At 43.2% G+C, this 26,978-nt stretch overlaps 1 protein-coding gene across 4 annotated transcripts; it reads right to left on the bottom strand.

Moving 5' to 3' along the window:
* Positions 1-439: 439 nt before the first annotated feature.
* LOC106610301 (PC4 and SFRS1-interacting protein) lies at positions 440-26,469 on the bottom strand. Of its 4 annotated transcripts, none has more exons than XM_045722849.1 (17): positions 26,290-26,469; positions 25,527-25,618; positions 24,875-24,951; positions 24,562-24,700; positions 23,517-23,612; positions 22,958-23,059; positions 21,588-21,647; positions 21,138-21,201; positions 20,805-20,904; positions 20,178-20,376; positions 19,617-19,720; positions 18,884-18,939; positions 18,682-18,752; positions 12,269-12,370; positions 11,474-11,675; positions 1,571-1,667; positions 440-1,254 (listed from the first exon to the last, which is right to left on the bottom strand). In XM_045722849.1, the coding sequence occupies exons 2-17, from the start codon at positions 25,596-25,598 to the stop codon at positions 1,197-1,199; spliced, it is 1,599 nt and encodes a 532-aa protein (XP_045578805.1). In that variant the 5' UTR covers positions 25,599-25,618; positions 26,290-26,469; the 3' UTR covers positions 440-1,196. The 4 variants fall into 4 exon arrangements, with proteins under 4 accessions (XP_045578805.1, XP_045578806.1, XP_014065055.2 ...); XM_045722850.1 differs by having other exon boundaries at positions 440-1,245; XM_014209580.2 differs by having other exon boundaries at positions 440-1,250; positions 26,290-26,467.
* Between the last annotated feature and the right edge of the window lie 509 nt (positions 26,470-26,978).

Below are 26,978 nucleotides of genomic sequence, written 5' to 3'. Positions count from 1 at the left end.
CGGAAAGCTCAGATCTGAGAAAAGATGTTAGGCTAATAGTTTTCCATGTGACCTGTGAAAAGATAACTGTCGACATGACACTACAGTACCATTGATAGAAGCAATTTATTTGAATGCATACAGATGAGGTCACTTGTATTTTGCAGTAGAGCAGAATGTTCTGTTTTCTCTTACCCTGTAGGCTCTTGCAACTTACTACAAGTGAGAAATGACAGACTCATGGCCTCCAAATTAATGGATTTTGAATAAGCTAGTCTAGGCCATTTTTGACTTAAGTGAAAAATATTAATTTCAGTTTTGATTTGGTCCTGTGAAGTGTAAACAAGTTTTTTTTTGTTGAAGTGAATCATGCAAGGGTGCCAATATATTTGACCACATTAAAAATGAATTACTCATTTGTTTCAAACAAAATAACTCAATTTATGTTACTGACAAAAGGTTACTGAACCAATGCTTTATTACAAAGGAGGCAAAACAGGCACAAAAATACTCTTATTTACATCATTGTCAGCAAATTGGAGGACTTAAACAACAGACAGACATTTAAACTTGGGTGTGCGAGTGGAAAAAAACTTTGGTACACAAGTAGTATTTCCTTTCTGTGCAAGAACAAAAATGTGCACCTACCCGGAGTAATATTGGTCAGTATTGAGTAAATTTTACTAAACTAACAAGTAATACAGACTCCTTCCAGTAACTACCGTATATTTAATCTATCTTGTAGAACTGAAAGATCTTGCAATGTCAAACGTTAAGTGATTTTAAAACAGACTATAATGCTTCCTTGACTCACTATTTTTGCCATGACCTTCTCAAACATGATACTGTCCATTTTTCACCATGTAGCAGAATAGTTTAAACAAAGTGAGGTCAGGGATGGGTTAGATATGCAAGTATTAAACATTTTCCTTGTGTAACCACTTTTTACTACCATCAGTTTAAAAACAGCCATAGTGGATGCGTTCATCATAAAATAATTAAATCTAAAATAGGACTTTGGAAGACACTGCTCTGTAGGGTTTAAGACGTGTTCAGACCAGAAAAGAGCCTGGATTTGTACTACTTGAGGGACATGATGTCAAAGCAATAGGAGTTAACCTCTTATTGGTGGTGTTTGGACTAGTGTGTCCAGGTGGGATCAGCACAGATCAGTCAGGACTCAGGAGCAGGTCAGCAGCACCAACATCCCCTTCAGTTTAGTCAGTCAGATGTTTCTTCATCAGGTGGATTCCTCTTGGGCCTTCACTACACTGCAGGTAAAGGGATTAGAAAATGGGACGGCAACTAGCACAGCACTGTTAAGAACGTTTATAGAAGTTAAACAAATGGGGATGTAACTAGCAAATTGACAAAATACGGATACTTTGAAAATTTGCTTGGTTTAGGACTTCTTGTTCATGAAACCTACTCAGATCCAAAGAGATACCGTGAACAGAGTGAGATGGAGGACATTCGCCAATGGCTTATGCAGGATTGGTTAAGTCTTGTGAGCAAACACAGACCTCCAAACACCCAGAACCTATTGGCCCCTGTCGGTCTGTCCATCCTCCAGTCCATCTGTAAGTCTTACCTGCTGTTATCTCCTGTAGAGGCCTCTTCAGCAGGCTTCTCCTTGTCCGACTCCTGCTTCTTATCATCAGGACTGGAGTCACCATTCATATTGTTATCTAGAGCAAGCATCACACACACACACACACACACTTTCAGTTTCAGCCTGCATTAATAATCCAAACAGATAACCATCCTCTTGCCCAAACACACATCATTTTTCCAGCTCTCCTTTTACGACACCAACTCTGAAATCTCCTGGAGGAGTTAGGAGGGGGATGACGTGATACACTCATGCCTATATCTGGGCCAGGCGGAGACTAATCTGATTTTCCATCCATTGTAACTGCCTGTTTCATAGAGACACTTGTCTGAGGTATGGCTAAGTGGTACGGATGTGGTCCCGACTAGAACACAGCCCTCCTGATCATGTTAATACTTACGGAGGCCATCATAAAAAAAGGGCATAATGCCTACAGACCGGTCATAGTCTGAAAAGTTATAGGATCACAGAAATTGAATTCTATGGTGGTAAGGCTGCTGCGCAACTAAAGATGGCTTTTTGCATACTGATTAGAATCTGTATTTTACCTGCACTGAACAACCGAAAATCACATGAATTGAACACATTTGTATGTGGTTTGAAATGATTCAAATCTTTTGGCCATGTGATAGTCAAATTTATTTATTCCTTAGGTGGTTAGACTGATAGGCATATCGCTGCTGATATCAGTTAAGTGGTAGCTAATTTTAATTCAAGTCTAGAGAGCTAAACAGCTAGCTAGTTGACTGCTGTGGCTAGTCCTTTTGGATCATATATACTGCTCAAAAGAAACAACAACACATCCTAGATCTGAATGAAAGAAATAATCTTATTAAATACTTTTTTCTTTACATAGTTGAATGTGCTGACAACAAAATCACAAAAATAAATCTATGGAAATCCAATTTATCAACCCATGGCGGTCTGGATTTGGAGTCACACTCAAAATTAAAGTGGAAAACCACACTACAGGCTGATCCAACTTTGATGTAATGTCCTTAAAACAAGTCAAAATGAGGCTCAGTAGTGTGTGTGGCCTCCACGTGCCTGTATGACCTCCTTACAACGCCTGGGCATGCTCCTGATGAGGTGGCGGATGGTCTCCTGAGGGATCTCCTCCCAGGACTGGACTAAAGCATCCGCCAACTCCTGGACAGTCTGTGGTGCAATTTGGCGTTGGTGGATGGAGCGAGACATGATGTCCCAGATGTGCTCAATTGTATTCATGTCTGGGGAACGGGCGGGCCAGTCCATAGCATCAATGCCTTCCTCTTGCAGGAACTGCTGACACACTCCAGCCACATGAGGTCTAGCATTGTCTTGCATTAGGAGGAACCCAGGGCCAACCGCACCAGCATATGGTCTCACTAGGGGTCTGAGGATCTCATCTCGGTACCTAATGGCAGTCAGGCTACCTCTGGCGAGCACATGGAGGGCTGTGCGGCCCCCCAAAGAAATGCCACCCCACACCATGACTGACCCACCGCCAAACCGGTCATGCTGGAGGATGTTGCAGGCAGCAGAACGTTCTCCACGGCGTCTCCAGACTCTGTCACATGTGCTCAGTGTGAACCTGCTTTCATCTGTGAAGAGCACAGGGCGCCAGTGGCGAATTTGCCAATCTTGGTGTTCTCTGGCAAATGCCAAACGTCCTGCACGGTGTTGGGCTGTAAGCACAGCCCCCACCTGTGGACGTCGGGCCCTCATACCACCCTCATGGAGTCTGTTTCTGACCATTTGAGCAGACACATGCACATTTGTGGCCTGCTGGAGGTCATTTTGCAGGGCTCTGGCAGTGCTTCTCCTGCTCCTCCTTGCACAAAGGCGGAGGTAGCGGTCCTGCTGCTGGGTTGTTGCCCTCCTACGGCCTCCTCCACGTCTCCTGATGTACTGGCCTGTCTCCTGGTAGCGCCTCCATGCTCTGGACACTACGCTGACAGACACAGCAAACCTTCTTGCCACAGCTCGCATTGATGTGCCATCCTGGATGAGCTGGACTACCTGAGCCACTTGTGTGGGTTGTAGACTCCGTCTCATGCTACCACTAGAGTGAAAGCACCGCCAGCATTCAAAAGTGACCAAAACATCAGCCAGGAAGCATAGGAACTGAGAAGTGGTCTGTGGTCACCACCTGCAGAACCACTCCTTTATTGGGGGTGTCTTGCTAATTGCCTATAATTTCCACCTGTTGTCTATTCCATTTGCACAACAGCATGTGAAATGTATTGTCAATCAGTGTTGCTTCCTAAGTGGACAGTTTGATTTCACAGAAGTGTGATTGACTTGGAGTTACATTGTGTTGTCTAAGTGTTCCCTTTATTTTTTTGAGCAGTGTACTTTGAAACTTTAAAACGTTTTTTTTTTACTAGGGGTCACTCATATTACCGCCACACCGGCAGTCATGACCGCAGTAAAATTCCACGTAACCGTTTGTGGTAATCTCCTTTTATGCACTCTGGACATGCTTTGGTATTACCCAACTTGCTAACTACCATCGGGTCCTAATGGCCTCCTACTCAGGTCTCTTTTGTCTCTCTAACCACTCTGATGTCAATGCAAATACAATTGAAAATCACATCAAGCATTTATCAAAACAGTAGGCCTATCTTACTTTTAAAACTCACCTCACGGTGAGGATTCATTTGAACAGTGTAAAACATGGTTGGACAGCTCTTTCTAAAGGTGACGATTCATTTGAACAGTGTAAAACATGGTTGGACAGCTCTTTCTAAAGGTGAGGATTCATTTGAACAGTGTAAAACATGGTTGGACAGCTCTTTCTAAAGGTGAGGATTCATTTGAACAGTGTAAAACATGGTTGGACAGCTCTTTCTAAAGGTGAGGATTCATTTGAACAGTGTAAAACATGGTTGGACAGCTCTTTCTAAAGGTGAGGATTCATTTGAACAGTGTAAAACATGGTTGGACAGCTCTTTTTAAGGTGATGATTAATTCAAAACTCCCATAAGCATATTGGAGCTGATGTATAGGCTTATGAGCCCAGGCCCCCCCAAAAAAGAACATGGAATTAAGCTGTTATAAAATACATAAGCCTACTGCATATTACACATGCTAGAAAAACAAACCTGATTTAAAGATGTATTTGGTACATAATTGGTCTAGCCTATACAAATTCTAGTAATTGCTTTTCAGTGTGGACTGTATTATTATGCATACTGGATAGACTGGTTACCTTATGCTACGCTCCAAAATGTATACCATGAGTCTGGGAGAGAACGTACAGCCCTAGGCCATGCTGTTGGTTCATTGTGCAGGTCAGCTCACAGTTAGCCTACAATTAGTGAATTTGTATTTCATTTTGAATAGCCTAGTAATAGGGAATGTTCATAATTAATTGGGTGACATGCTTGGAGTGAAATAAGTATTCTTATATTTATTTCTCAGCTGCTCATATTAAAGCACATGCTGTCTAGAAACCCGAAGTAGCTTACAAAACGGGCTGGTGGGAAAGTAGCTTACAAAACGGGCTGGTGGGAAAGTAGCTTACAAAACGGGCTGGTGGGAAAGTAGCTTACAAAACGGGCTGGTGGGAAAGCGCAGCCTCCATTCGCTATTCCAGTGAAGACAGATTACATATTTTTTCCCCTGCCCCTGTTCCTGCCCATTTGATAAATGGAACATTCTAAATCAAAACAAATGTTACATATTAGTAAAGACCAGATTAAATTGAGAATAGTCTGATGGTGAAAATATGATCAGTTGATGGGAACAGCTGTGCAGCCTGAGGCAAGGAACAGAGCGCACGCTTTTTTTTAAATACTTTTTCAAAATCATCCATAGCCTATAGTCGCATCATGCTGCCCATATATACGTTCTGATTTCTAAGACATTCTAATGTTTGTATCATTCACAATCAAAAGTTCCCAAATAACTCTAAATCTAGCATATAAAAGACCAGTTTCAAATGGTCACTTTTATGCTCAACATACATACTTCATATGCACACTCGCTCCGTAATGGGAAAAATATCCTTTCTATTTTATGCAGCTAAGTTCAATTATATTCTTCTTACTATAAAATCATAGAACATCAAATAATGCGATGGGACTTCTATATTATCAGCTAAATGAACAAGCCCATGGCATGGAGCATAGCCAGTTAAAACCTCTCTGGGCTAGTCCCACCCTAGTCAACAGCCAGTGGAATCGCGTGGCGCGAAATACAAATACCTCAAAAATGCTATAACTTCAATTTCTCAAACATATTACTATTTTACACCATTTTAAAGACAAGACTCTCGTTAATCTAACCACATTGTCCGATTTCAAAAAGGCTTTATAGCGAAAGCAAAACATTAGATTGTCAGGAGAGTACCCTGCCAAAAATAATCACACAGCCATTTTCAAAGCAAGCATATGTCACAAAAACCAAAACCACAGCTAAATGCAGCACTAACCTTTGATGATCTTCATCGGATGACACTCCTAGGACATTATGTTATACAATACATGCATGTTTTGTTCAATCAAGTTCATATTTATATCAAAAACCAGCTTTTTACATTAGCATGTGATGTTCAGAACTAGCATACCCACCGAAAACTTCCGGTGAATTTACTAAATTACTCATGATAAACGTTGACAAAATACATAACAATTATTTTAAGAATTATAGATACAGAACTCCTTTATGCAAATGCTATGTCAGACTTTAAAATAGCTTTTCGGCGAAAGCACATTTTGCAATATTCTGAGTACATAGCTCGGCCATCACGGCTAGCTATTTTGACACCCACCAAGTTTGGGGCTCACTAAACTCAGAATTACTATTAGAAAAATTGGATTACCTTTGCTGTTCTTCATCAGAATGCACTCCCAGGACTTCTACTTCAACAACAAAATGTTGTTTTGGTTCCAAATAATCCATAGTTATATCCAAATACCTCCGTTTTGTTCGTGCGTTCAGTTCACTATCCGAAGGGTAACGCGCGAGCGCATTTCGTGACAAAACATTTAAAAATATTCCATTACCGTACTTAGAAGCATGTCAAACGCTGTTTAAAATCACTTTTTATGCTATTTTTCTCGTAAAATAGCGATAATATTCCAACCGGGCAACGTTGTATTCATTCAAATGCTGAAAGAAAAAAATGGAGAAGTCTCGTGAATGCGCATCTCAGTCTCACTGTCCCCAGGCTGACCACTTACAAACTCTGCTGCTGTACTTTGCCCAGAGACAGCAGACACCCCATTCCACTTTCTGGCGGCTTTAGAGAGCCAATGGAAGGACAACAAATTGTCAGACAGGGCACTTCCTGTATGGAATCTTCTCAGGTTTTGGCCTGCCATGTGAGTTCTGTTATACTCACAGACACCATTCAAACAGTTTTAGAAACTTTAGAGTGTTTTCTATCCAAATCTACTAATTATATGCATATTCTCGTTTCTGAGCAAGAGTGTAACCAGTTTAAATCGGGTACTTTTTTTATCCGGCCGTGAAAATACTGCCCCCTAGCCCCAATAGGCCTACAGTAGCCTGGCCAACTCCTATGCTGTTCTTCTGAAATACATTTTCTTCATATCATGTTTCTTTAGACCTGACTAAAATAAATGGATTTATTGCGATGGTGTACATTAAGTTGATTTAGACTTTTTTTTAAATGTAACTGTTCCAAAAGGGGCAAATCAGCAGCTTGTATGTGAGGAGGCATGGAGATGCTAAAGGTGTTTGTTAATTAACGGTCAATTACCGTGAAACCGGCAGTCTTTGCATGACAATAACCTGCTGACCAGATTTCATGACCTCCACAACCCTAACACTGATTTTGAACATTGAAAGCCAACTGGGAAATGTCCATGGCAGGCATTGTTGTCACCTTAGCTTGCTACTCTTCTGGAGTGATAGGAAGCACGTCACGAACACCACCCGTCGTTACTATGACAACTAGAGTAGCCAAGTCAGAAAATGACTGTTGTCTGAACACACACAATTCCAATTTGGTCACATGTAACTTGCCATTTGGACAGTCAGTATTCCAAAACAGACTTAAAAAAACTAAACTGATTTGTGCATTAACCTCTATGGGACCGGCGGGACGAATTCGTCCCACCTACGTAACATCCACTGCCAGCCTGTGGCGCGATTTTCAAAATCTTCAAAATCCTATTACTTCAATTTCTCAAACATATGACTATTTTACAGCCATTTAAAGATAAGACTCTCGTTAATCTAACCACACTGTCCGATTTCAAAAAGGCTTTACAACGAAAGCAAAACATTAGATTATGTCAGCAGAGTACCAAGCCAGAAATAATCAGACACCCATTTTTCAAGCCAGCATATAATGTCACCAAAACCCAGAAGACAGCTAAATGCAGCACTCACCTTTGATGATCTTCATCAGATGACAACCCTAGGACATTATGTTATACAATACATGCATGTTTTGTTCAATCAAGTTCATATTTATATCAAAAACCAGCTTTTTACATTAGCATGTGACGTTCAGAACTAGCATACCCCCCGCAAACTTACGGGGAATTCGCTAACATTTTACTAAATTACTCACGATAAACGTTCACAAAAAGCATAACAATTATTTTAAGAATTATAGATACAGACCTCCTCTATGCACTCGATATGTCCGATTTTAAAATAGCTTTTTGGTGAAAGCACATTTTGCAATATTCTAAGTACATAGCCCAGGCATCACGGGCTCGCTTATTTAGACACCCGGCAAGTTTAGCACTCACCATAATCATATTTACTATTATAAAAATGTCATTACCTTTTGTTGTCTTCGTCAGAATACACACCCAGGACGTCTACTTCAATAACAAATGTTGGTTTGGTCCAAAATAATCCATCGTTATATCCGAATAGCGGCGTTTTGTTCGTATGCGTTCCAGACACTATCCGAAATAGTAAAGAAGTGTCGCGCTTGGCGCAATTCCTGACAATAAAATTCAAAGTATTCCATTGCCGTACGTCGAAGCATGTCAACCGCTGTTTAAAATCAATTTTTACGTCATTTTTCTCGTAGAAAAGCGATAAAATTCCGACAGGGAATCTCCTTTTCGGCAAACAGAGGAAAAAAATCCCAAAGGCGGGGGCGGTCGGGGTCACGCGCATAAGCTAGTGTCTCTTGATGGGCCACTTGAGAAAGGCGATAATGTGTTTCAGCCTGGGGCTGGAATGACGACATTCTCTTTTTTCCCGGGCTATGAGAGCCTATGGACGACGTGGGAAGTGTCACGTTAGAGCAGAGATCCTTAGTAAATGATAGAGATGGCAAAGAAGTTCCAGAAATGGTCAGACAGGCCACTTCCTGTAAAGGAATCTCTCAGGTTTTGACCTGCCATTTGAGTTCTGTTATACTCACAGACACCATTCAAACAGTTTTAGAAAATTTAGGGTGTTTTCTATCCATATGTAATAAGTATATGCATATTCTAGTTACTGAGTAGGAGTGGTAACCAGATTAAATCGGGTATGTTTTTTATCCAGCCGTGTCAATGCTGCCCCCTAGCCCTAACAGGTTTTAAGGCCTGCAGTGTGAACAAGGCTTTAGTCTACGCACGTGGCCTAACCGGTCATAGAGGGTGGCCAATGACGTGACCAGAACACCAAAGCCTATATGATCAGTAGACAACACTCTTTTCATACAGGGATGAATGCACAATGCTAACGCCAATTTTCATTCCAATGAATCTCCCATTGACAACATGACGATTTATGCAAAAGTTGCGTGTATTTCCAGTCTGGATCCAACCCACCATAACTGATTAAATACAGTGTCAAATCATATGATGATATGCGGGCATACAGTGAGGGAAAAAAGTATTTGATCCCCTGCTGATTTTGTACGTTTGCCCACTGACAAAGAAATGATCAGTCTATAATTTTAATGGTAGGTTTATTGGCAGGCTGACTACCTGTTACGCGAGGGCAGCAAGAAGCCAAGGTAAGTTGCTAGCTAGCATTAAACTTATCTTATAAAAAACTATCAATCTTAACATAATCACTAGTTAACTACACATGGTTGATGATATTACTAGTTTATCTAACATGTCCTGCGTTGCATATAATTGATGCGGTGCCTGTTAATTTATCATTGAATCATAGCCTACTTCGTCAAACGGGTGATTTAACAAGCGCATTTGCGAAAAAAGCACTGTCGTTGCACCAATGTACCTAACCATAAACATCAACGCCTTTCTTTAAAATCAATACACAAGTATATATTTTTAAACCTGCATATTTAGTTAATATTTCCTGCTAACATGAAATTGTCACATCTCTAGCGTTCATTGCACGCAGAGTCAGGGTATATGCAACAGTTTGGGCCGCCTGGCTCGTTGCGAAGTAATTTGCCAGAATTTTACGTAATTATGACATAACATTGAAGGTTGGGCAATGTAACAGGAATATTTAGACTTAGGGATGCCACCCGTTAGATAAAATACGGAACGGTTCCGTATTTCACTGAAAGAAAAAAACGTTTTCGAGATGATAGTTTACGGATTCAACCATATTAATGACCTAAGGCTCGTATTTCTGTGTGTTATTATGTTATAATTAAGTCTATGATTTGATAGAGCAGTCTGACTGAGCGGTGGTAGGCAGCAGCAGGCTCGTAAGCATTCATTCAAAACAGCACTTTCGTGCGTTTTGCCAGCAGCCCTTCGCAATGCATTGCGCTGCATTGCAATGCATTGCATTATGACTTCAAGTCTATCAACTCCCAAGATGAGGCTGGTGTAAACAATGTGAAATGGCTAGCTAGTTAGCCGGGTGCGCGCTAATAGCATTTCAAACGTCACTCGCTCTGAGACTTGGAGCGGTTGTTCCCCTTGCTCTGCATGGGTAACGCTGCTTCGAGGGTGGCTGTTGTCGATGTGTTCCTGGTTCAAGCCCAGGTAGGAGCGAGGAGAGGGACGGAAGCTATACTGTTACACTGGCAATACTAAAGTGCCTATAAGAACATCCAATAGTCAAAGGTATATGAAATACAAATCGTATAGAGAGAAATAGTCCTATAATTCCTATAATAACTACAACCTAAAACTTCTTACCTGGGAATATTGAAGACTCATGTTAAAAGGAACTACCACCTTTCATATGTTCCCATGTTCTGAGCAAGGAAATTAATCGTTAGCTTTTTTACATGGCACATATTGCACTTTTACTTTCTTCTCCAACACTTTGTTTTTGCATTATTTAAACTAAATTGAACATGTTTCATTATTTATTTGAGGCTAAATAGATTTTATTGATGTATTATATTAAGTTAAAATAAGTGTTCATTCAGTATTGTTGTAATTGTCATTATTACAAATAAAAATTAAAAGTAAATTCAAATAAAAATATCGGCCGATTAATAGGTATCGGCTTTTTTTGGTCCTCCAATAATCGGCATCGGCGTTGAAAAATCATAATCGGCCGACCTCTAGTTGACGCTCATCACATCTAGGATTTCTATCAGATTCCCAAGGAGGAATATGTAGAGCGTTGACCCTAACCACAGATACTGGGAAATATTTCTTCATCTTTCTGAAGGATTCTGTAGGCTAATCTGATCTGAGACCAGTGCTTTTGGACAACTTCTAAACCCAGCTATTGTGAGTGATCAGGTATCAACCACATGACTCCAAATTGCATTAGCCCACTGAGCTAAAGCCTTGGGTTTAGCTCTAGGTCCAGACATACAGTCAGTAGTGGGTCACCAAACCACCTCCCTTACATTCATCACTTATCTGCCACTCCAAAAGACCCCAGTCCCACTCCCATTGTTGTGTTGTTCTCCCTGTTCTCGCTCAGCCTTCTTCAAAGCACCACTCTTGGCTTTACTAAGTTGACTAGTGTGCAGTTTACCAGTGTGGATATAGGAACAGAGCCCCAGTCCCTCTCTCCTCACAGTACCTGTGTTGTTCTCCCTGGCCCTCTCAGCCTTCCTCTGGGCTCCCTTCCTGGCCTCCTCCTGCTGCTTCTGCTCTGCTATGGACTTGTTGAGCACCTGGCTGAGCAGCTGGTCCCCCTCCCCCAGCAGGAACATGCTCTTAAACTTGTTGTACAGCATGGTGGACTTGTCCATGATGTCCTGGCTGGCCTTGAACCTTCGGATCTGCCCACCCATGGAGAGCAAACAGTAAATACAGGAGATATAGCTGGTCCCCTGTAGCTCAGGTGGTAGAGCATAGCGCCTGCAACGCCAGGATAGTGGGTTTGATTCCCGGGACCAACCATACGTAAAATGTATGCACAAATGAGTAAGTTGCTTTGGTTAAAAGAGTCTGCTAAAGGACATGTATTAGAATATCAATAGCATTTCACTTATTAAATCTCGAGATCTGGCAGCAAAGAGCAGTATGTACATGGGGTATAAAGTATGCACGAACATATAAACATGCACCCACAGTTGCATACAATTAGCAGATGTTCTTATGTACTCTTATAATGTGATGACCTAAGCAGAAGGAGAGGGCCAAGTGGCAGCAGGTGTGAGTCTATGTAGGGGAAGCTCTACCCTCAACCCCAGCAGTCAGGGTCATCACATGAATTCTGGGACACTTTTAGTGACATTCACACTTCAACATTAACTCAGGACACAACAGCTGTGTGGAGAGACTAGCATAATGATTGGTCACTTGGCTTATGGTGAAACAAAAGGCATTGAGAACAGTGTGTGTGTGTGTGGGCAGCTCTGACAGACGTTACCTTTTTGAGTGTTGCAATGAGGTCTGAGTGTTTCTGCAGGTGCTGGGTGGTGACCTGCAGCATGCCCAGCTCATCCAAAGCCACCAGACACTTCTTCACATCCTACACACACACACACAGAAAAGAGAAGCAGACAAGAGACAGACACACAGAGAACAAACTATTTATCTTCTTCAACCAGGTGAGTAACAGCCTATTAAACAAAAATAGGTCTTACCCCCCCAAAAAAATAACAACAGTATTGTGCAAGGATGGGGTCAATTCCATTTCAATTCAGTAAGTTAACTGAAATTGGCCATAACCCTTGCTGGTTTTGTCCCCAATATAGCTGCTGCTGCTGGTTGTGTCCCCAATATAGCTGCTGCTGCTGGTTGTGTCTCCAATATAGCTGCTGGTTGTGTCTCCAATATAGCTGCTGCTGCTGGTTGTGTCTCCAATATAGCTGCTGCTGCTGGTTGTGTCTCCAATATAGCTGCTGCTGCTGGTTGTGTCTCCAATATAGCTGCTGCTGCTGGTTGTGTCTCCAATATAGCTGCTGGTTGTGTCTCCAATATAGCTGCTGGTTGTGTCTCCAATATAGCTGCTGGTTGTGTCTCCAATATAGCTGCTGGTTGTGTCTCCAATATAGCTGCTGCTGCTGGTTGTGTCTCCAATATAGCTGCTGCTGCTGGTTGTGTCCCCAATATAGCTGCTGCTGCTGGTTGTGTCTCCAATATAGCTGCTGGTTGTGTCTCCAATATAGCTGCTGCTGCTGGTTGTGTCCCCAATATAGCTGCTGCTGCTGGTTGTGTCTCCAATATAGCTGCTGGTTGTGTCTCCAGTATAGCTGCTGCTGCTGGTTGTGTCTCCAATATAGCTGCTGCTGCTGGTTGTGTCTCCAATATAGCTGCTGGTTGTGTCTCCAATATAGCTGCTGCTGCTGGTTGTGTCTCCAATATAGCTGCTGCTGCTGGTTGTGTCCCCAATATAGCTGCTGCTGCTGGTTGTGTCTCCAATATAGCTGCTGCTGCTGGTTGTGTCTCCAATATAGCTGCTGCTGCTGGTTGTGTCCCCAGTATAGCTGCTGGTGGTGGTTGTGTCCCCAATATAGCTGCTGCTGCTGGTTGTGTCTCCAATATAGCTGCTGCTGCTGGTTGTGTCTCCAATATAGCTGCTGCTGCTGGTTGTGTCTCCAGTATAGCTGCTGCTGCTGGTTGTGTCTCCAGTATAGCTGCTGCTGCTGGTTGTGTCTCCAATATAGCTGCTGCTGCTGGTTGTGTCTCCAATATAGCTGCTGGTTGTGTCTCCAATATAGCTGCTGGTTGTGTCTCCAATATAGCTGCTGGTTGTGTCTCCAATATAGCTGCTGCTGCTGGTTGTGTCTCCAATATAGCTGCTGCTGCTGGTTGTGTCTCCAATATAGCTGCTGCTGCTGGTTGTGTCTCCAATATAGCTGCTGCTGCTGGTTGTGTCTCCAATATAGCTGCTGCTGCTGGTTGTGTCTCCAATATAGCTGCTGCTGCTGGTTGTGTCTCCAATATAGCTGCTGCTGCTGGTTGTGTCTCCAATATAGCTGCTGCTGCTGGTTGTGTCTCCAATATAGCTGCTGCTGCTGGTTGTGTCTCCAATATAGCTGCTGCTGGTTGTGTCTCCAGTATAGCTGCTGCTGCTGGTTGTGTCTCCAATATAGCTGCTGCTGCTGGTTGTGTCTCCAATATAGCTGCTGGTTGTGTCTCCAATATAGCTGCTGCTGCTGGTTGTGTCTCCAATATAGCTGCTGCTGCTGGTTGTGTCTCCAATATAGCTGCTGCTGCTGGTTGTGTCTCCAATATAGCTGCTGGTTGTGTCTCCAGTATAGCTGCTGCTGCTGGTTGTGTCTCCAATATAGCTGCTGCTGCTGGTTGTGTCTCCAATATAGCTGCTGGTTGTGTCTCCAATATAGCTGCTGCTGCTGGTTGTGTCTCCAATATAGCTGCTGCTGCTGGTTGTGTCTCCAATATAGCTGCTGCTGCTGGTTGTGTCTCCAATATAGCTGCTGCTGCTGGTTGTGTCCCCAATATAGCTGCTGCTGCTGGTTGTGTCTCCAATATAGCTGCTGCTGCTGGTTGTGTCTCCAATATAGCTGCTGCTGCTGGTTGTGTCTCCAATATAGCTGCTGCTGCTGGTTGTGTCCCCAGTATAGCTGCTGGTGGTGGTTGTGTCCCCAATATAGCTGCTGCTGCTGGTTGTGTCTCCAATATAGCTGCTGCTGCTGGTTGTGTCTCCAATATAGCTGCTGCTGCTGGTTGTGTCTCCAATATAGCTGCTGCTGCTGGTTGTGTCTCCAATATAGCTGCTGCTGCTGGTTGTGTCTCCAATATAGCTGCTGGTTGTGTCTCCAATATAGCTGCTGGTTGTGTCTCCAATATAGCTGCTGCTGCTGGTTGTGTCTCCAGTATAGCTGCTGCTGCTGGTTGTGTCTCCAATATAGCTGCTGCTGCTGGTTGTGTCTCCAATATAGCTGCTGCTGCTGGTTGTGTCTCCAATATAGCTGCTGGTTGTGTCTCCAGTATAGCTGCTGCTGCTGGTTGTGTCTCCAATATAGCTGCTGCTGCTGGTTGTGTCTCCAATATAGCTGCTGCTGCTGGTTGTGTCTCCAATATAGCTGCTGCTGCTGGTTGTGTCTCCAATATAGCTGCTGCTGCTGGTTGTGTCTCCAATATAGCTGCTGCTGCTGGTTGTGTCCCCAGTATAGCTGCTGGTGGTGGTTGTGTCCCCAATATAGCTGCTGCTGCTGGTTGTGTCCCCAATATAGCTGCTGCTGCTGGTTGTGTCTCCAATATAGCTGCTGCTGCTGGTTGTGTCTCCAATATAGCTGCTGCTGCTGGTTGTGTCCCCAATATAGCTGCTGCTGCTGGTTGTGTCTCCAATATAGCTGCTGCTGCTGGTTGTGTCTCCAATATAGCTGCTGCTGCTGGTTGTGTCTCCAATATAGCTGCTGCTGCTGGTTGTGTCTCCAATATAGCTGCTGCTGCTGGTTGTGTCCCCAATATAGCTGCTGCTGCTGGTTGTGTCCCCAGTATAGCTGCTGGTTGTGTCTCCAATATAGCTGCTGCTGCTGGTTGTGTCTCCAATATAGCTGCTGGTTGTGTCTCCAATATAGCTGCTGCTGCTGGTTGTGTCTCCAATATAGCTGCTGCTGGTGGTTGTGTCTCCAATATAGCTGCTGCTGCTGGTTGTGTCTCCAATATAGCTGCTGCTGCTGGTTGTGTCTCCAATATAGCTGCTGCTGCTGGTTGTGTCTCCAATATAGCTGCTGGTAGTGGTTTTGTCCCCAATATAGCTGCTGCTGCTGGTTGTGTCCCCAGTATAGCTGCTGCTGCTGGTTGTGTCCCCAGTATAGCTGCTGCTGCTGGTTGTGTCTCCAATATAGCTGCTGCTGCTGGTTGTGTCTCCAATATAGCTGCTGCTGCTGGTTTTGTCCCCAATATAGCTGCTGCTGCTTGTGTCTCCAATATAGCTGCTGCTGCTGGTTGTGTCTCCAATATAGCTGCTGCTGCTGGTTGTGTCTCCAATATAGCTGCTGCTGCTGGTTGTGTCCCCAATATAGCTGCTGCTGCTGGTGGTTTGTGTCCCCAGTATAGCTGCTGCTGCTGGTGGTTGTGTCCCCAAATAGCTGCTGCTGCTGGTGGTTTTGTCCCCAGTATAGCTGCTGCTGGTGGTGGTTTTGTCCCCAGTATAGCTGCTGCTGGTGGTTTTGTCCCCAGTATAGCTGCTGCTGGTGGTTTTGTCCCCAGTATAGCTGCTGCTGGTGGTTTTGTCCCCAGTATAGCTGCTGCTGGTGGTTTTGTCCCCAGTATAGCTGCTGCTGGTGGTTTTGTCCCCAGTATAGCTGCTGCTGGTGGTTTTGTCCCCAGTATAGCTGCTGTTGGTGGTTTTGTCCCCAGTATAGCTGCTGCTGGTGGTTTTGTCCCCAGTATAGCTGCTGTTGGTGGTTTTGTCCCCAGTATAGCTGCTGGTGGTTGTGTCCCCAATATAGCTGCTGGTGGTTGTGTCCCCAATATAGCTGCTGGTGGTTGTGTCCCCAATATAGCTGCTGGTGGTTGTGTCCCCAATATAGCTGCTGGTGGTTGTGTCCCCAATATAGCTGCTGGTGGTTTTGTCCCCAATATAGCTGCTGCTGGTGGTTTTGTCCCCAATATAGCTGCTGGTGGTTGTGTCCCCAATATAGCTGCTGGTGGTGGTTTTGTCCCCAGTATAGCTGCTGGTGGTTGTGTCACCAATATAACCGCTGGTTGTCACCAATATAGCTGCTGCTGGTTGTGTCACCAATATAACTGCTGGTTGTCACCAATATAGCTGCTGCTGGTTGTGTCACCAATATAACTGCTGGTTGTGTCACCAATATAGCTGCTGGTTGTGTCACCAATATAGCTGCTGCTGGTTGTGTCACCAATATAGCTGCTGCTGGTTGTGTCACCAATATAACTGCTGCTGGTTGTGTCACCAATATAACTGCTGCTGGTTGTGTCACCAATATAACTGCTGCTGGTTGTGTCACCAATATAACTGCTGCTGGTTGTGTCACCAATATAACTGCTGCTGGTTGTGTCACCAATATAGCTGCTGCTGGTTGTGTCACCAATATAACTGCTGGTTGTCACCAATATAGCTGCTGCTGGTTGTGTCACCAATATAACTGCTGGTTGTCACCAATATAGCTGCTGCTGGTTGTGTCACCAATATAGCTGCTGTTGGTTGTGTCACCAATATAACTGCTGCTGGTTGTGTCACCAATATAGCTGCTGCTGGTTGTGTCACCAATATAACTGCTGCTGGTTGTGTCACCAATATAACTGCTGCTGGTTGTGTCACCAATATAACTGCTGCTGGTTGTGTCACCAATATAACTGCTGCTGGTTGTGTCACCAATATAACTGCTGCTGGTTGTGTCACCAATATAACTGCTGCTGGTTGTGTCACCAATATAGCTGCTGCTGGTTGTGTCACCAATATAACTGCTGCTGGTTGTGTCACCAATATAGCTGCTGCTGGTTGTGTCACCAATATAGCTGCTGCTGGTTGTGTCACCAATATAGCTGCTGCTGGTTGTGTCACCAATATAGCTGCTGCTGGTTGTGTCACCAATATAGCTGCTGCTGGTTGTGTCACCAATATAGCTGCTGCTGGTTGTGTCACCAATATAGCTGCTGCTGGTTGTGTTACCAATATATCTGCTGCTGGTTGTGTCACCAATATAGCTGCTGCTGGTTGTGTCACCAATATAGCTGCTGCTGGTTGTGTCACCAATATAGCTGCTGCTGGTTGTGTCACCAATATAACTGCTGCTGGTTGTGTCACCAATATAGCTGCTGCTGGTTGTGTCACCAATATAGCTGCTGCTGGTTGTGTCACCAATATAGCTGCTGCTGGTTGTGTCACCAATATAACTGCTGCTGGTTGTGTCACCAATATAACTGCTGCTGGTTGTGTCACCAATATAACTGCTGCTGGTTGTGTCACCAATATTGCTGCTGCTGGTTGTGTCACCAATATAACTGCTGCTGGTTGTGTCACCAATATAACCGTTTTGCCCATTTGAGAACGTATGTGTTGACTGGGAATAATGGTCTATGTATGGACATGACTAAGTCACTCAGGACAAAAGCATCTGCTAAATGGCATATTATATGTCACCCAGAAAGACGTCTGGTAACAGTCAGGAAGGTGTCAAGAGGTCAAGTGAACTCAATGACAACTAGTGTTCCCCTTGTCCACACTGGTACTCCTTGTATATAGCCTCGTTATTTGTTTTTTATTGTGTTACCATTTTATTTAGCAAATATTGGTCTTACTTTTTAACTCTGCAGTGTTGGGAATGGGCTCGTAAGCATTTCACTGTTGTATTCGGTGCACGTGACCAATACAAAATGGGATTAGATGTTTCTCCTCCCATAAATATGGTGTTGTTGGTGTTGTTTGGGAAGGGGTGGGGTTGAAGGTTAAGAGTAGCAGCAGAGCCATCCGTTGCAATAGACGGACACACAAAACTTTCAACTTGAAATACCATTGCATAATAATTTCACCCTCGGTCTAACCAAAAAGAGCAGCTTCTTTTTCTTTAAGCCTCATGTAAACCCAGACAGAAACCTGATGCTTTACTCAATGAACTTGTCTGCTCTGAAGACCTGAATCCATCACAGGTCAAGATAAGGTTCAACTAGACTCTGGCGTCAGTCAAAGTGTGACGGCCACAAATGTCAAACAAAACCAAAAACACCCTTCAGCTTACAATGGCAAGGCTAGGAGGATCCATTAAACTGTCTCCCAACTAAAACCTACAGTGATTTGAAAGCTTCTTCTTCTGCAAAAAGTGATAGTGTAAAATGACCCCAGTGATTGTCCCTTGGGTAAGGGCTCTGTAGAAGGCAGGGTCTAGGTTTAGGGCAACTTACTGGGTTGTCAATCTTGAGGGATATTTTGATTTCTCCGTGCAACCTCTGCAGCCTCGATTCTGTGGATATCTCTGCGATGAAGGAAACAAAAACCGACATCGGTCATGACTCGTTCATGAAAGCCAGAGTTGAGCTATCTCGACAGAGGACAAGTAGCAATGATCTTCATAATGTCCATGAGAAAACACCAACACACTGTCACCTTTCTTCTTGTCTCCTTTCCTTTCATCCACTTTGTTTCCATTGTCTTTGTTTTGCCTGAAACACAGAAGACAATTAACGCACCAAATCAACTCAGGTCATGTGTCCATTTCAATTTGAAGTTCACATGCAAATGACTTACCAAAAACCTCATATGTACACACACACACACACACACACACACACCCAAACTGAACTGCCAGTCGTTTTAAGAGTGGCACCACTGAAAACTCCATCAACATAACAACTGGAGATCATTTGAGATGGCTGTACAGAACAGGGAACCCAATTCCCGCCCCATCCAGACCCCTACGGAGTGTTTTTAATGGAGACTTCTGCCCAGCGCCAGCCAGGCAGGGCCCTTGTGACCTGTGCACATGGAATGACCCTCATGTCTGACATCCAATTCTGTCACTCCCCTGTCCTCCCGCTGCGGCTGCCATTCGACATAAACCCTGACCCTGCCATCTTGTCACAGTGACCTCTGACACATGGCATTCTACACACCCGACTGTCACGTCGGGAGCCAGTTTTAGGTGGAGCAGTAAAAAATAAAATCACTAGCCATTGAAAATGTATAGTCCCCGTGTGGGGTGATGTGGAGCCCCCGTGTGGGGTGATGTGGGGCCCCCGTGTGGGAATGTGGAGCCCCCATGGGATACTAAATAGAAAGGTGAGTGTTGGGAGATAGATAAGATCGATAAGACGGATGGATAGACAGATGGTTGCCTTACTCTTTCTGCTCGTCTTGTTTGCGTCGTTGACGATCGTCTTTGTCCCCTGTCTCGGTCAGAGTGGGATGCTGCCGCTTGCGGTCTCCCGCAGCCCCCTTGCTCTTCTAATGGTTACATTGGTTAACGGGGTGGAGAAAGAGATGCTGATTGGATGTACATACATGTAGACATGCTTTGCTGACACCGTTTGTCATGACATGGTTTCACTGTGTAACTGTCTGCTCCACTAGGCTATTTAGGGCACACTCTGTTATAGTGGAAATAGTAACTAAATTAGAATAACTAGTTCACTACTTTTGACCAGAGCCCCAGGCAACCTAATCCCTATTTAGGGCACATAGGGAATAGGGTGCCATTTGGAATGCAGCCCAGGTGTGACGAATTTAGCCAATCCCTGTTGGTGAAGTGATTGATTGTGGTTCACCCTCTCCAAGTCCCAAATGGCACCCTATTACCTGTTTAGTGCACTATTCCCTATGGGCCCTGGTCAATAGTAGTGTACCACAGAGGGATTAGGGTTCCATTTGGGACACTTCCCCTGTCTGGTTGTGGAACACCCACCTCCTGGTCCTCCGAGTCAGAGGAGCTCTCCTCTTTGGTCTGTCTCCTCCGTTTAGCATCAGGGTCCTTCTTCCCCTCCAACTCTCTCCCTTTGTTGTCTTCCTTCTTTCTCCTCCCGTCCAGCCTCTTCTCCTCCTCTCCTCTCTTGGACTTGTCTTCCGGCGTCCTCTTTCTCTTTCTCTCCGACTCAGCAGTGTCCCTGAATGGAGAGAAACGTCTTTTAGGAGTTCTTTTACCCAGGAAAGTCAAAGCAATGTTGCTCAATGGTAGCTACAGTAGTGTTGAGCCGCTGTTGTTTTTCTGACAATTTAACAGTCCGTTAATGATGGATTACTAGTGGATCCTTTAAAATCAGCAGATGGGTCTCATTTAGAGATTCTATTAGAGACATAGAACTGAAATACACATTTATTGTTCTTGTAAATGCACATTTGCTCTTATTGTATGTATTTGTGTGTGTGTTTGTCTGTCTGTATGTCTCTTGCTCTAGATTAAACTAATGGTGACTCCAGTCCTGATGATAAGAAGCCACAGTCGGACAAGGAGAAGCCTGCTGAAGAGACCTCTACAGGAGATAACAGCAGGTAAGAAAGACAGATGAACCATAACCACATAATGCAACTGTACATGTCACTGCCTGAGCCCTGGGGGTCCTGCTGCTGGAGTAGGAGCATCTTCTCAGCTTTGGTCTTCCTGCCTCGCCGCTTAGGAGTGGGGCCCTCTCCACCTGGACACACACACAGGTCATAGAGTTTGTAGTTACGAGTTGTCATAATGAGGGGGGACACTACTGTCCCAATACAGAGGAGCGCTATGCAAGCTGTTTTCCATTACTTTGGTTGTTGTTTTACCCTTTGACAAAACAATAGAGTGCCTGGGGTAGGTCTGCTGTCTTGCACACACGCACCCAACACCTGCAACAGTGGGAAAGGTAGAGGGTTGCATTGACAGACACTGTACCTTGAGGGCTGGATGTGGGACTGTTGGCAGCGTCCTCTTTCTCAGAGTCGGCCTCTACATCACTCTGACAAGAGACACAAGACACCGAGTTTAGTTTCAAAGTGATTGACAAGTTGTATTATGTCTAGATTAGGTTAATTCATGTTATACTTAAGCAATAAGGCCCGAGGGGGTGTGGTATATGATCAATATACCACGGCTATGGGTTGTTCTTATCCATGACGCAACACAGAGTGCCTGGATACAGCCCTTAGCCGTGGTATATTGTCCATATACCACAAACCCCAGAGGTGCCTTATTGCTATTATAAACTGGTTACCAATGTAATTAGAGCAGTAAAAATAAAATATTTTGTCATACCCGTGGTATACGGTCTGATATACCACGGCTGTCAGCCAATCAGCATTCAGGGCTCGAACCACCCAGTTTATAAATGAGGATATGGGATACCTTTTTCTTCCTTCTTCTCTTGGGTTTGGGAGTGTCTGTAGATTCCTTTGGTGTGGGGTCCTAGAAAAAACACACATACAGATGCAGTCAAATAGATTAGCACACTTTGCACTTCACAATGCAGTGCAATGGAGTAGAATGTTCTGCTTTTCTTTTCAATTGCTATTTTTACCCTGTAGGCACATGAAACTTAGCACAGGTGAGAAATTACAGTAAACAAGGATCATTGGCTCCAAACAAATGAATTTGATCAATTTAATCCAAGCCATTATTTTACTTTGAAGTTAGAAATCTTAATGTATTTATTTTTTGTCATGTACAGTTGTAGTAAATCAAACAAATACACGTGTAAACACCAAACTCTTTTTCAATTTTAACTCATTTTAGAATAAATAGTAAATCATACAAAGGTGCCAATATAAACCATGCAAGGGTGTCAATATATTTGACTACATCTGTATTGTAATAATTCCCTCCCAACTGTCCTTGCCATAAAATAGGGGAAGTTGTGTTTCAGCCACATCTAGTGGATTACTGTGGTATTACACCTACCAAGTCAGCAGGCAAGAGTCTAGTTCCCAAGTCCCAGAACAGTTCCTATCAAATGAAGGATCAGTCATTGGCGCAAGAGAGCAACTTACCTTTCTCCATAGCGACATAGAATGCCATGCAAAAATAAAACATAAATACGTTGCTTTAACTGATAAGAATTGCTGTAGTTCAGCCCACCAATTAAAAGCTTGCCTGAATCAGTAAAACAGTCTAGTACATCAAACCTTTAGGAGGTGGGAAGGAAAGGGAAGGAACATGCATTCAGGTCATGCAAATTACATTTAACATACCACATCTAATTCACAAAAACATTTACCCATTTATTTACATTTTTATGGTGAATGACCACTCTCACTAAACACAACATTTGCGTGATCCCCCATAGTGAGAGCCCAGGTTTGTTCAAAATGAATGACAGTGGTTATTTTAAGGACACAATCACACCACTATCCATCTATTCTATTAAAGACAGGTACTGAAAACTCCTCTCTCTTTGCCCTGCCCTCTCACCATTCACTACAGTGAAATAACCCTGCATACCCCTATCCTCTCTGTAGTTCAGTGGTACAGTTGTAAAACACTCAAAATACTACTGTTACCAACAGAAAAACCAGGCTAGCTAAGAAACAGAGGGAGGGTACGGCACCAAACCATCACCTTACGGCTTTGCAATGGTAGTCGTGCAAGCCAATGGTAACACAGTTGCCTAGCAATAGGAACAAAAAAAACACGACCTATAAAATGAAAATCACCAGGTGCCAAATCATGCTTTCCCTAAGTGGGGTGGGTAACCTATCCCATCATGCAACAGTACGTACATCCTGGCCCTGGGGCTGTCCCTGTTCAGAGACCTGCATGCCCCCATCCTCCTCCTCCTCATCATCCTCCTCCTGTCCAGCCTCACTCTCAGCCCCCGACACCTGGGTAACCATACCAAACACACAGGGCCCAGGGTATGGGAGGTTAGTTATTTAGTGGGGCCAATTGACAGCTAGACAGAGAGAGAAGTTGGGCCCTGTCTCTCCCTTGACTTCAGTCCTTCGCTCCCAGACAATTCCACACGTAATTGGGATTCAGCTTGGACAAACAACTCTGGTCAAGTACTAGTAATATACCCCACAAATAACATTTGCCAATTCATGATTTGCCTCCTGGGTTATTACGACACAAAGCACGGTACCATTGGCAAAAGGAGACAACATCAACAGCAGACACATTGGTACAAGAGCGCACAGCATTTAATGTTACGTAGGCATGGTGCTAGTCAAGAAAGTGAGGTTAGTCAGTATTCTATGGTGTTCACGTGAATAACACAGTAAAGTCCATATAAAAATAATGACCAATGAATTAAGGTAGATGGTAGAATGGTTAGCTTACTTTGGGTTTCTTCCTCTTCTCATAATCTCCCTCCTCGTCCCCTTCCGGGTTACTGTCAGAGTCCTTCTCCGTTACGTTATCCGACAGCATCATTTGCTAATCAAAGAAAACCAAACATGTTACCCAAAACATTCCTAAATCACAGACCTAGGAACAGACTACTTTAACCCCAAAACCCAACCTTAAAGGGGAAATCCACATTTGAAACAATAACAAAAAGGGGTCACTTGTTTTGGTAAACAGCTGAGGGATGGGCCTTGAGAAATAGAATATTACTGCTCTCGCATTCATAGGCAGAGCTATGGATGCAACGACTGACCATCCATGATATCCAAATGATAGATTTAACCACATATTTTGAAGCCATACAGTGTGTTTACATTGACTTAAAAAAATAAATATGTAATGTTGAGTTAAACAAGCTTATATTCTGGGTTCTGATGGGGTATGACATTTGAACTAAGCTCATGAGGCATTTATAAGTTATATTCTTCAAGAATCAATGGCTATATATCATTAATTTAACAGTCCAAAAACTGATGTAGCAATAGTAGACTGCCCCTTTAACCATTAGGGCAACCCCACCTACATAGAGAACTCCAGGGTCATGTTCATTAGGCACCAAATGGAAGTAAATTGATTAATGTACTGATTGTTGTGGGAGCTAGCACATAAGTATTTCATTGCACCGTTTATACTTGCTGTAAACTGTGTACGTGACAAATACAATTAGATTTGATGGGCTAGCTAAAATGCTACAGTTGTCCCTGACCCGACTCTCAACGTGCAACCTAGACGGTCGCGGATTAGGCCCCCCATCCTCCCCGCTTTTGTTTCTGTCTGTATGATGCCTATTAACTAGACCATTAATAGGCATCATACAGTACGTCTTAGAGGTGCTTAGAAATACGTAAAGTACTTTTCATATGGCTCTGAGGCCAGGCTGAACGCTCAGATTCATTTTCTGTTGCATAACGTCTTCCGTTGTGTGCCCTAATGAACACGAACCAGAGCAACATGACAAAAGAGAGGCGATAAAACAAACCTTCTCTCCATTCAGCTCCACCTTTGGGTTGTTCTCAACCTCCCACAGGCCTTCGTTGAAGCCCTTTCTCTTGTTAGGCTTGGCATACTTCTCTTTATTGGGCAGGTAGGGATATATATCTTTGGGGCCGAGGAATGCACTGCAATAGAGGAGGAAAGTCAATGCTTAGATGCTTTTCTGGTGCTCAAACTGATATGTATATTGTACACAATGCCAATATCAAGTACTGGTGTATTGTTCAGATAGAGGGTGTAGTGTATTGTAGTATAGTGTATGGGTGAGACAAAGGGAACTACTGTAGCTAACTTCTTACGTTTCATGGGTACCAAAGAAAAAGATGGGAAACTTCATGTTGGCCGGCTTCACAGCGCCATCAGAGTAGTCATTAATCTGGTAGAAAGGGAAAGAGCAGTGAATTGATTAGCCTAGTATGCGCATGTCATGTAATTGGCAGACAATTCAAAACACCCATCTTTAATAAATGCCCTATGTGACAAATGATCTGTGTAACAAGTGCTTTAAGTGTTCAAAATAAGTTTAGAATGGAAGTAACAACTCTATAATACCATGAAATAAGACAAAAATGACTATAAGTTAGAGCTGGGCCGATAAACCAAAAATAATCGACAGACCATACCCATCACTTATCACAGGCATTTTACTGATATCGTTCATTACGATAAGTAGCCTATACTAGAGAAATATGAAGTTTGAAATGAAATAATTGTGCTAATATGAGTGATTGTTAATGGGACAATTGATGGCTACAACCATCAAACTAGTAGCAGTAGATTAAAAGGATAATACATCAAAAAAACAAATGTGGTGCACATTGTTATTATAAATGTATCATAATTGCATCATTTCAGGCAATTTATAACGATATGGATTTTTTTTCGATCTCGCCCAGCTCTACATACGTCGTTATGGTAAATGGAAGTAACTTGTCTTGTGTATTGACTTACCCTGGCAGGCCAGTGAGGGTAGCCCTTCATCTTCGCAAAGATCAGGTCACCAGGTTTGTAATCCCGAGCCATTCTTCTTGCGACGTACCGCACTATGTTGACACATGTGACCAATCAAATTTGATGTGATTTGATATAATAATAATAATAATAATAATACACAGATCATCTACACGGTGCAACTTTAGCCTACATACACAGAAAGAACAGCTAGATTAAATGCATCAAGAACTACTAAAAAGCCAATTGAGAAAATGTTTACAGGACCATGCACCTACCTATTGCACACCTGAATTAAGTTTCAGATGTGGATCCATTCTACAAGAGTCCGACTCAGAAGACATGGATGATTCGTGCATAACGGTGTGGGTATGTAGCAAGGGCACTAACCCTTACCTCCATGCATTAGCCCATCGGCTCGTACACACAAACAGAAACGTGGACGAATCCAGTTTCATTCAAAATGCCGATTCTCCCGCGACCCATGAACAGGGCATTACATATGTTTACATGTAGATACATTTTCATGCTTGTCAAAATGTGTTTAGTGTTTAACCTAGTGTTTAGATACAATGTTTCCTTTTCGCGACATTCTAGTATTTTCCGGTGACAACATGAACATGCGCTGTCTTTCTAGCTTTGACCTCAGTTCAAAACGAACTAATTCATATCGTTAAGAAAGGAATTTGATTGTGTGTATGTTAGTATCATATTCACAAACATTCTGAATGGTGTTACCTAGAAGAAAATGTAAAATGCTTACCAAATGAGTACTATATTCGTAGCTAGCTAAGCAGCCAACACAAGTTTTCCTGCTCCCGCGCAACACGGTAATGGTTTTACCATAATAACTCTAAAATAGGGTGAGCTAAAATCCTAAACACAAAAATTATAGTCTTTGCAATGTGTATCTTGATCTTTTTACGTGAAGAAAGTAATTTAAGTGACGTTAATTGTGCTTCCGGTGTGCACACAGTTGTATTTGTAGATGTAATCAATGCAATACAATTCATGTGGATGAGGTACACCCCTCCTATAAGGTGCAAGTTTAGGAGAACTGCGCAAGTACATTTCCTTGGTACTGATGCTGCATTCTGTTATTATGGTTGTTATTATGGTTGACCAAGTCCGCATCTGATCATTTTGACAGCTATTGCAGTTGACTTGAGGAACTATACTTTCCGTTTTCCGCAAGTTGCCTCAAACTGAAATATGAGTTTGTCTAATACCCCAAAATTGGACTATGTTATCACATACTAATACATATCACTCATTTGCAGGTAAGAGCATTTGGTAAAGCGTTTGCCTGACTCCTGCGTGAAATAACTTTATATTGAAATTGTTGGCTACTTTGGATGTCAACGTGGTCATTATAGCTGTCTTCATATCTTACAGAATGCTGACATGTAGTGGAGTATTCTAGTCTTGCACCAGTTCAGGAAATCACATTCC

The sequence above is a fragment of the Salmo salar genome, chromosome ssa08 (genome assembly GCF_905237065.1).
Source record: "Salmo salar chromosome ssa08, Ssal_v3.1, whole genome shotgun sequence".
Taxonomy (NCBI): Eukaryota; Metazoa; Chordata; class Actinopteri; order Salmoniformes; family Salmonidae; genus Salmo; species Salmo salar.
Note: the sequence above shows the minus strand (reverse complement) of the source record. Positions and strands in the feature narration are given on the sequence as shown.

Excerpts from the sequence above, each read along its gene's own strand:
- LOC106610301 (XM_045722849.1), bottom strand. The coding sequence starts at position 25,598 with ATGGCTCGGGATTACAAACCTGGTGACCTGATCTTTGCGAAGATGAAG. Across the intron at positions 18,940-19,616 it reads AAACAAGACGAGCAGAAAGA|GCAAAACAAAGACAATGGAA; the intron begins GTAAGGCAACCA and ends TCTGTGTTTCAG. Across the intron at positions 18,753-18,883 it reads GAAAGGAGACAAGAAGAAAG|AGATATCCACAGAATCGAGG; the intron begins GTGACAGTGTGT and ends CCTTCATCGCAG.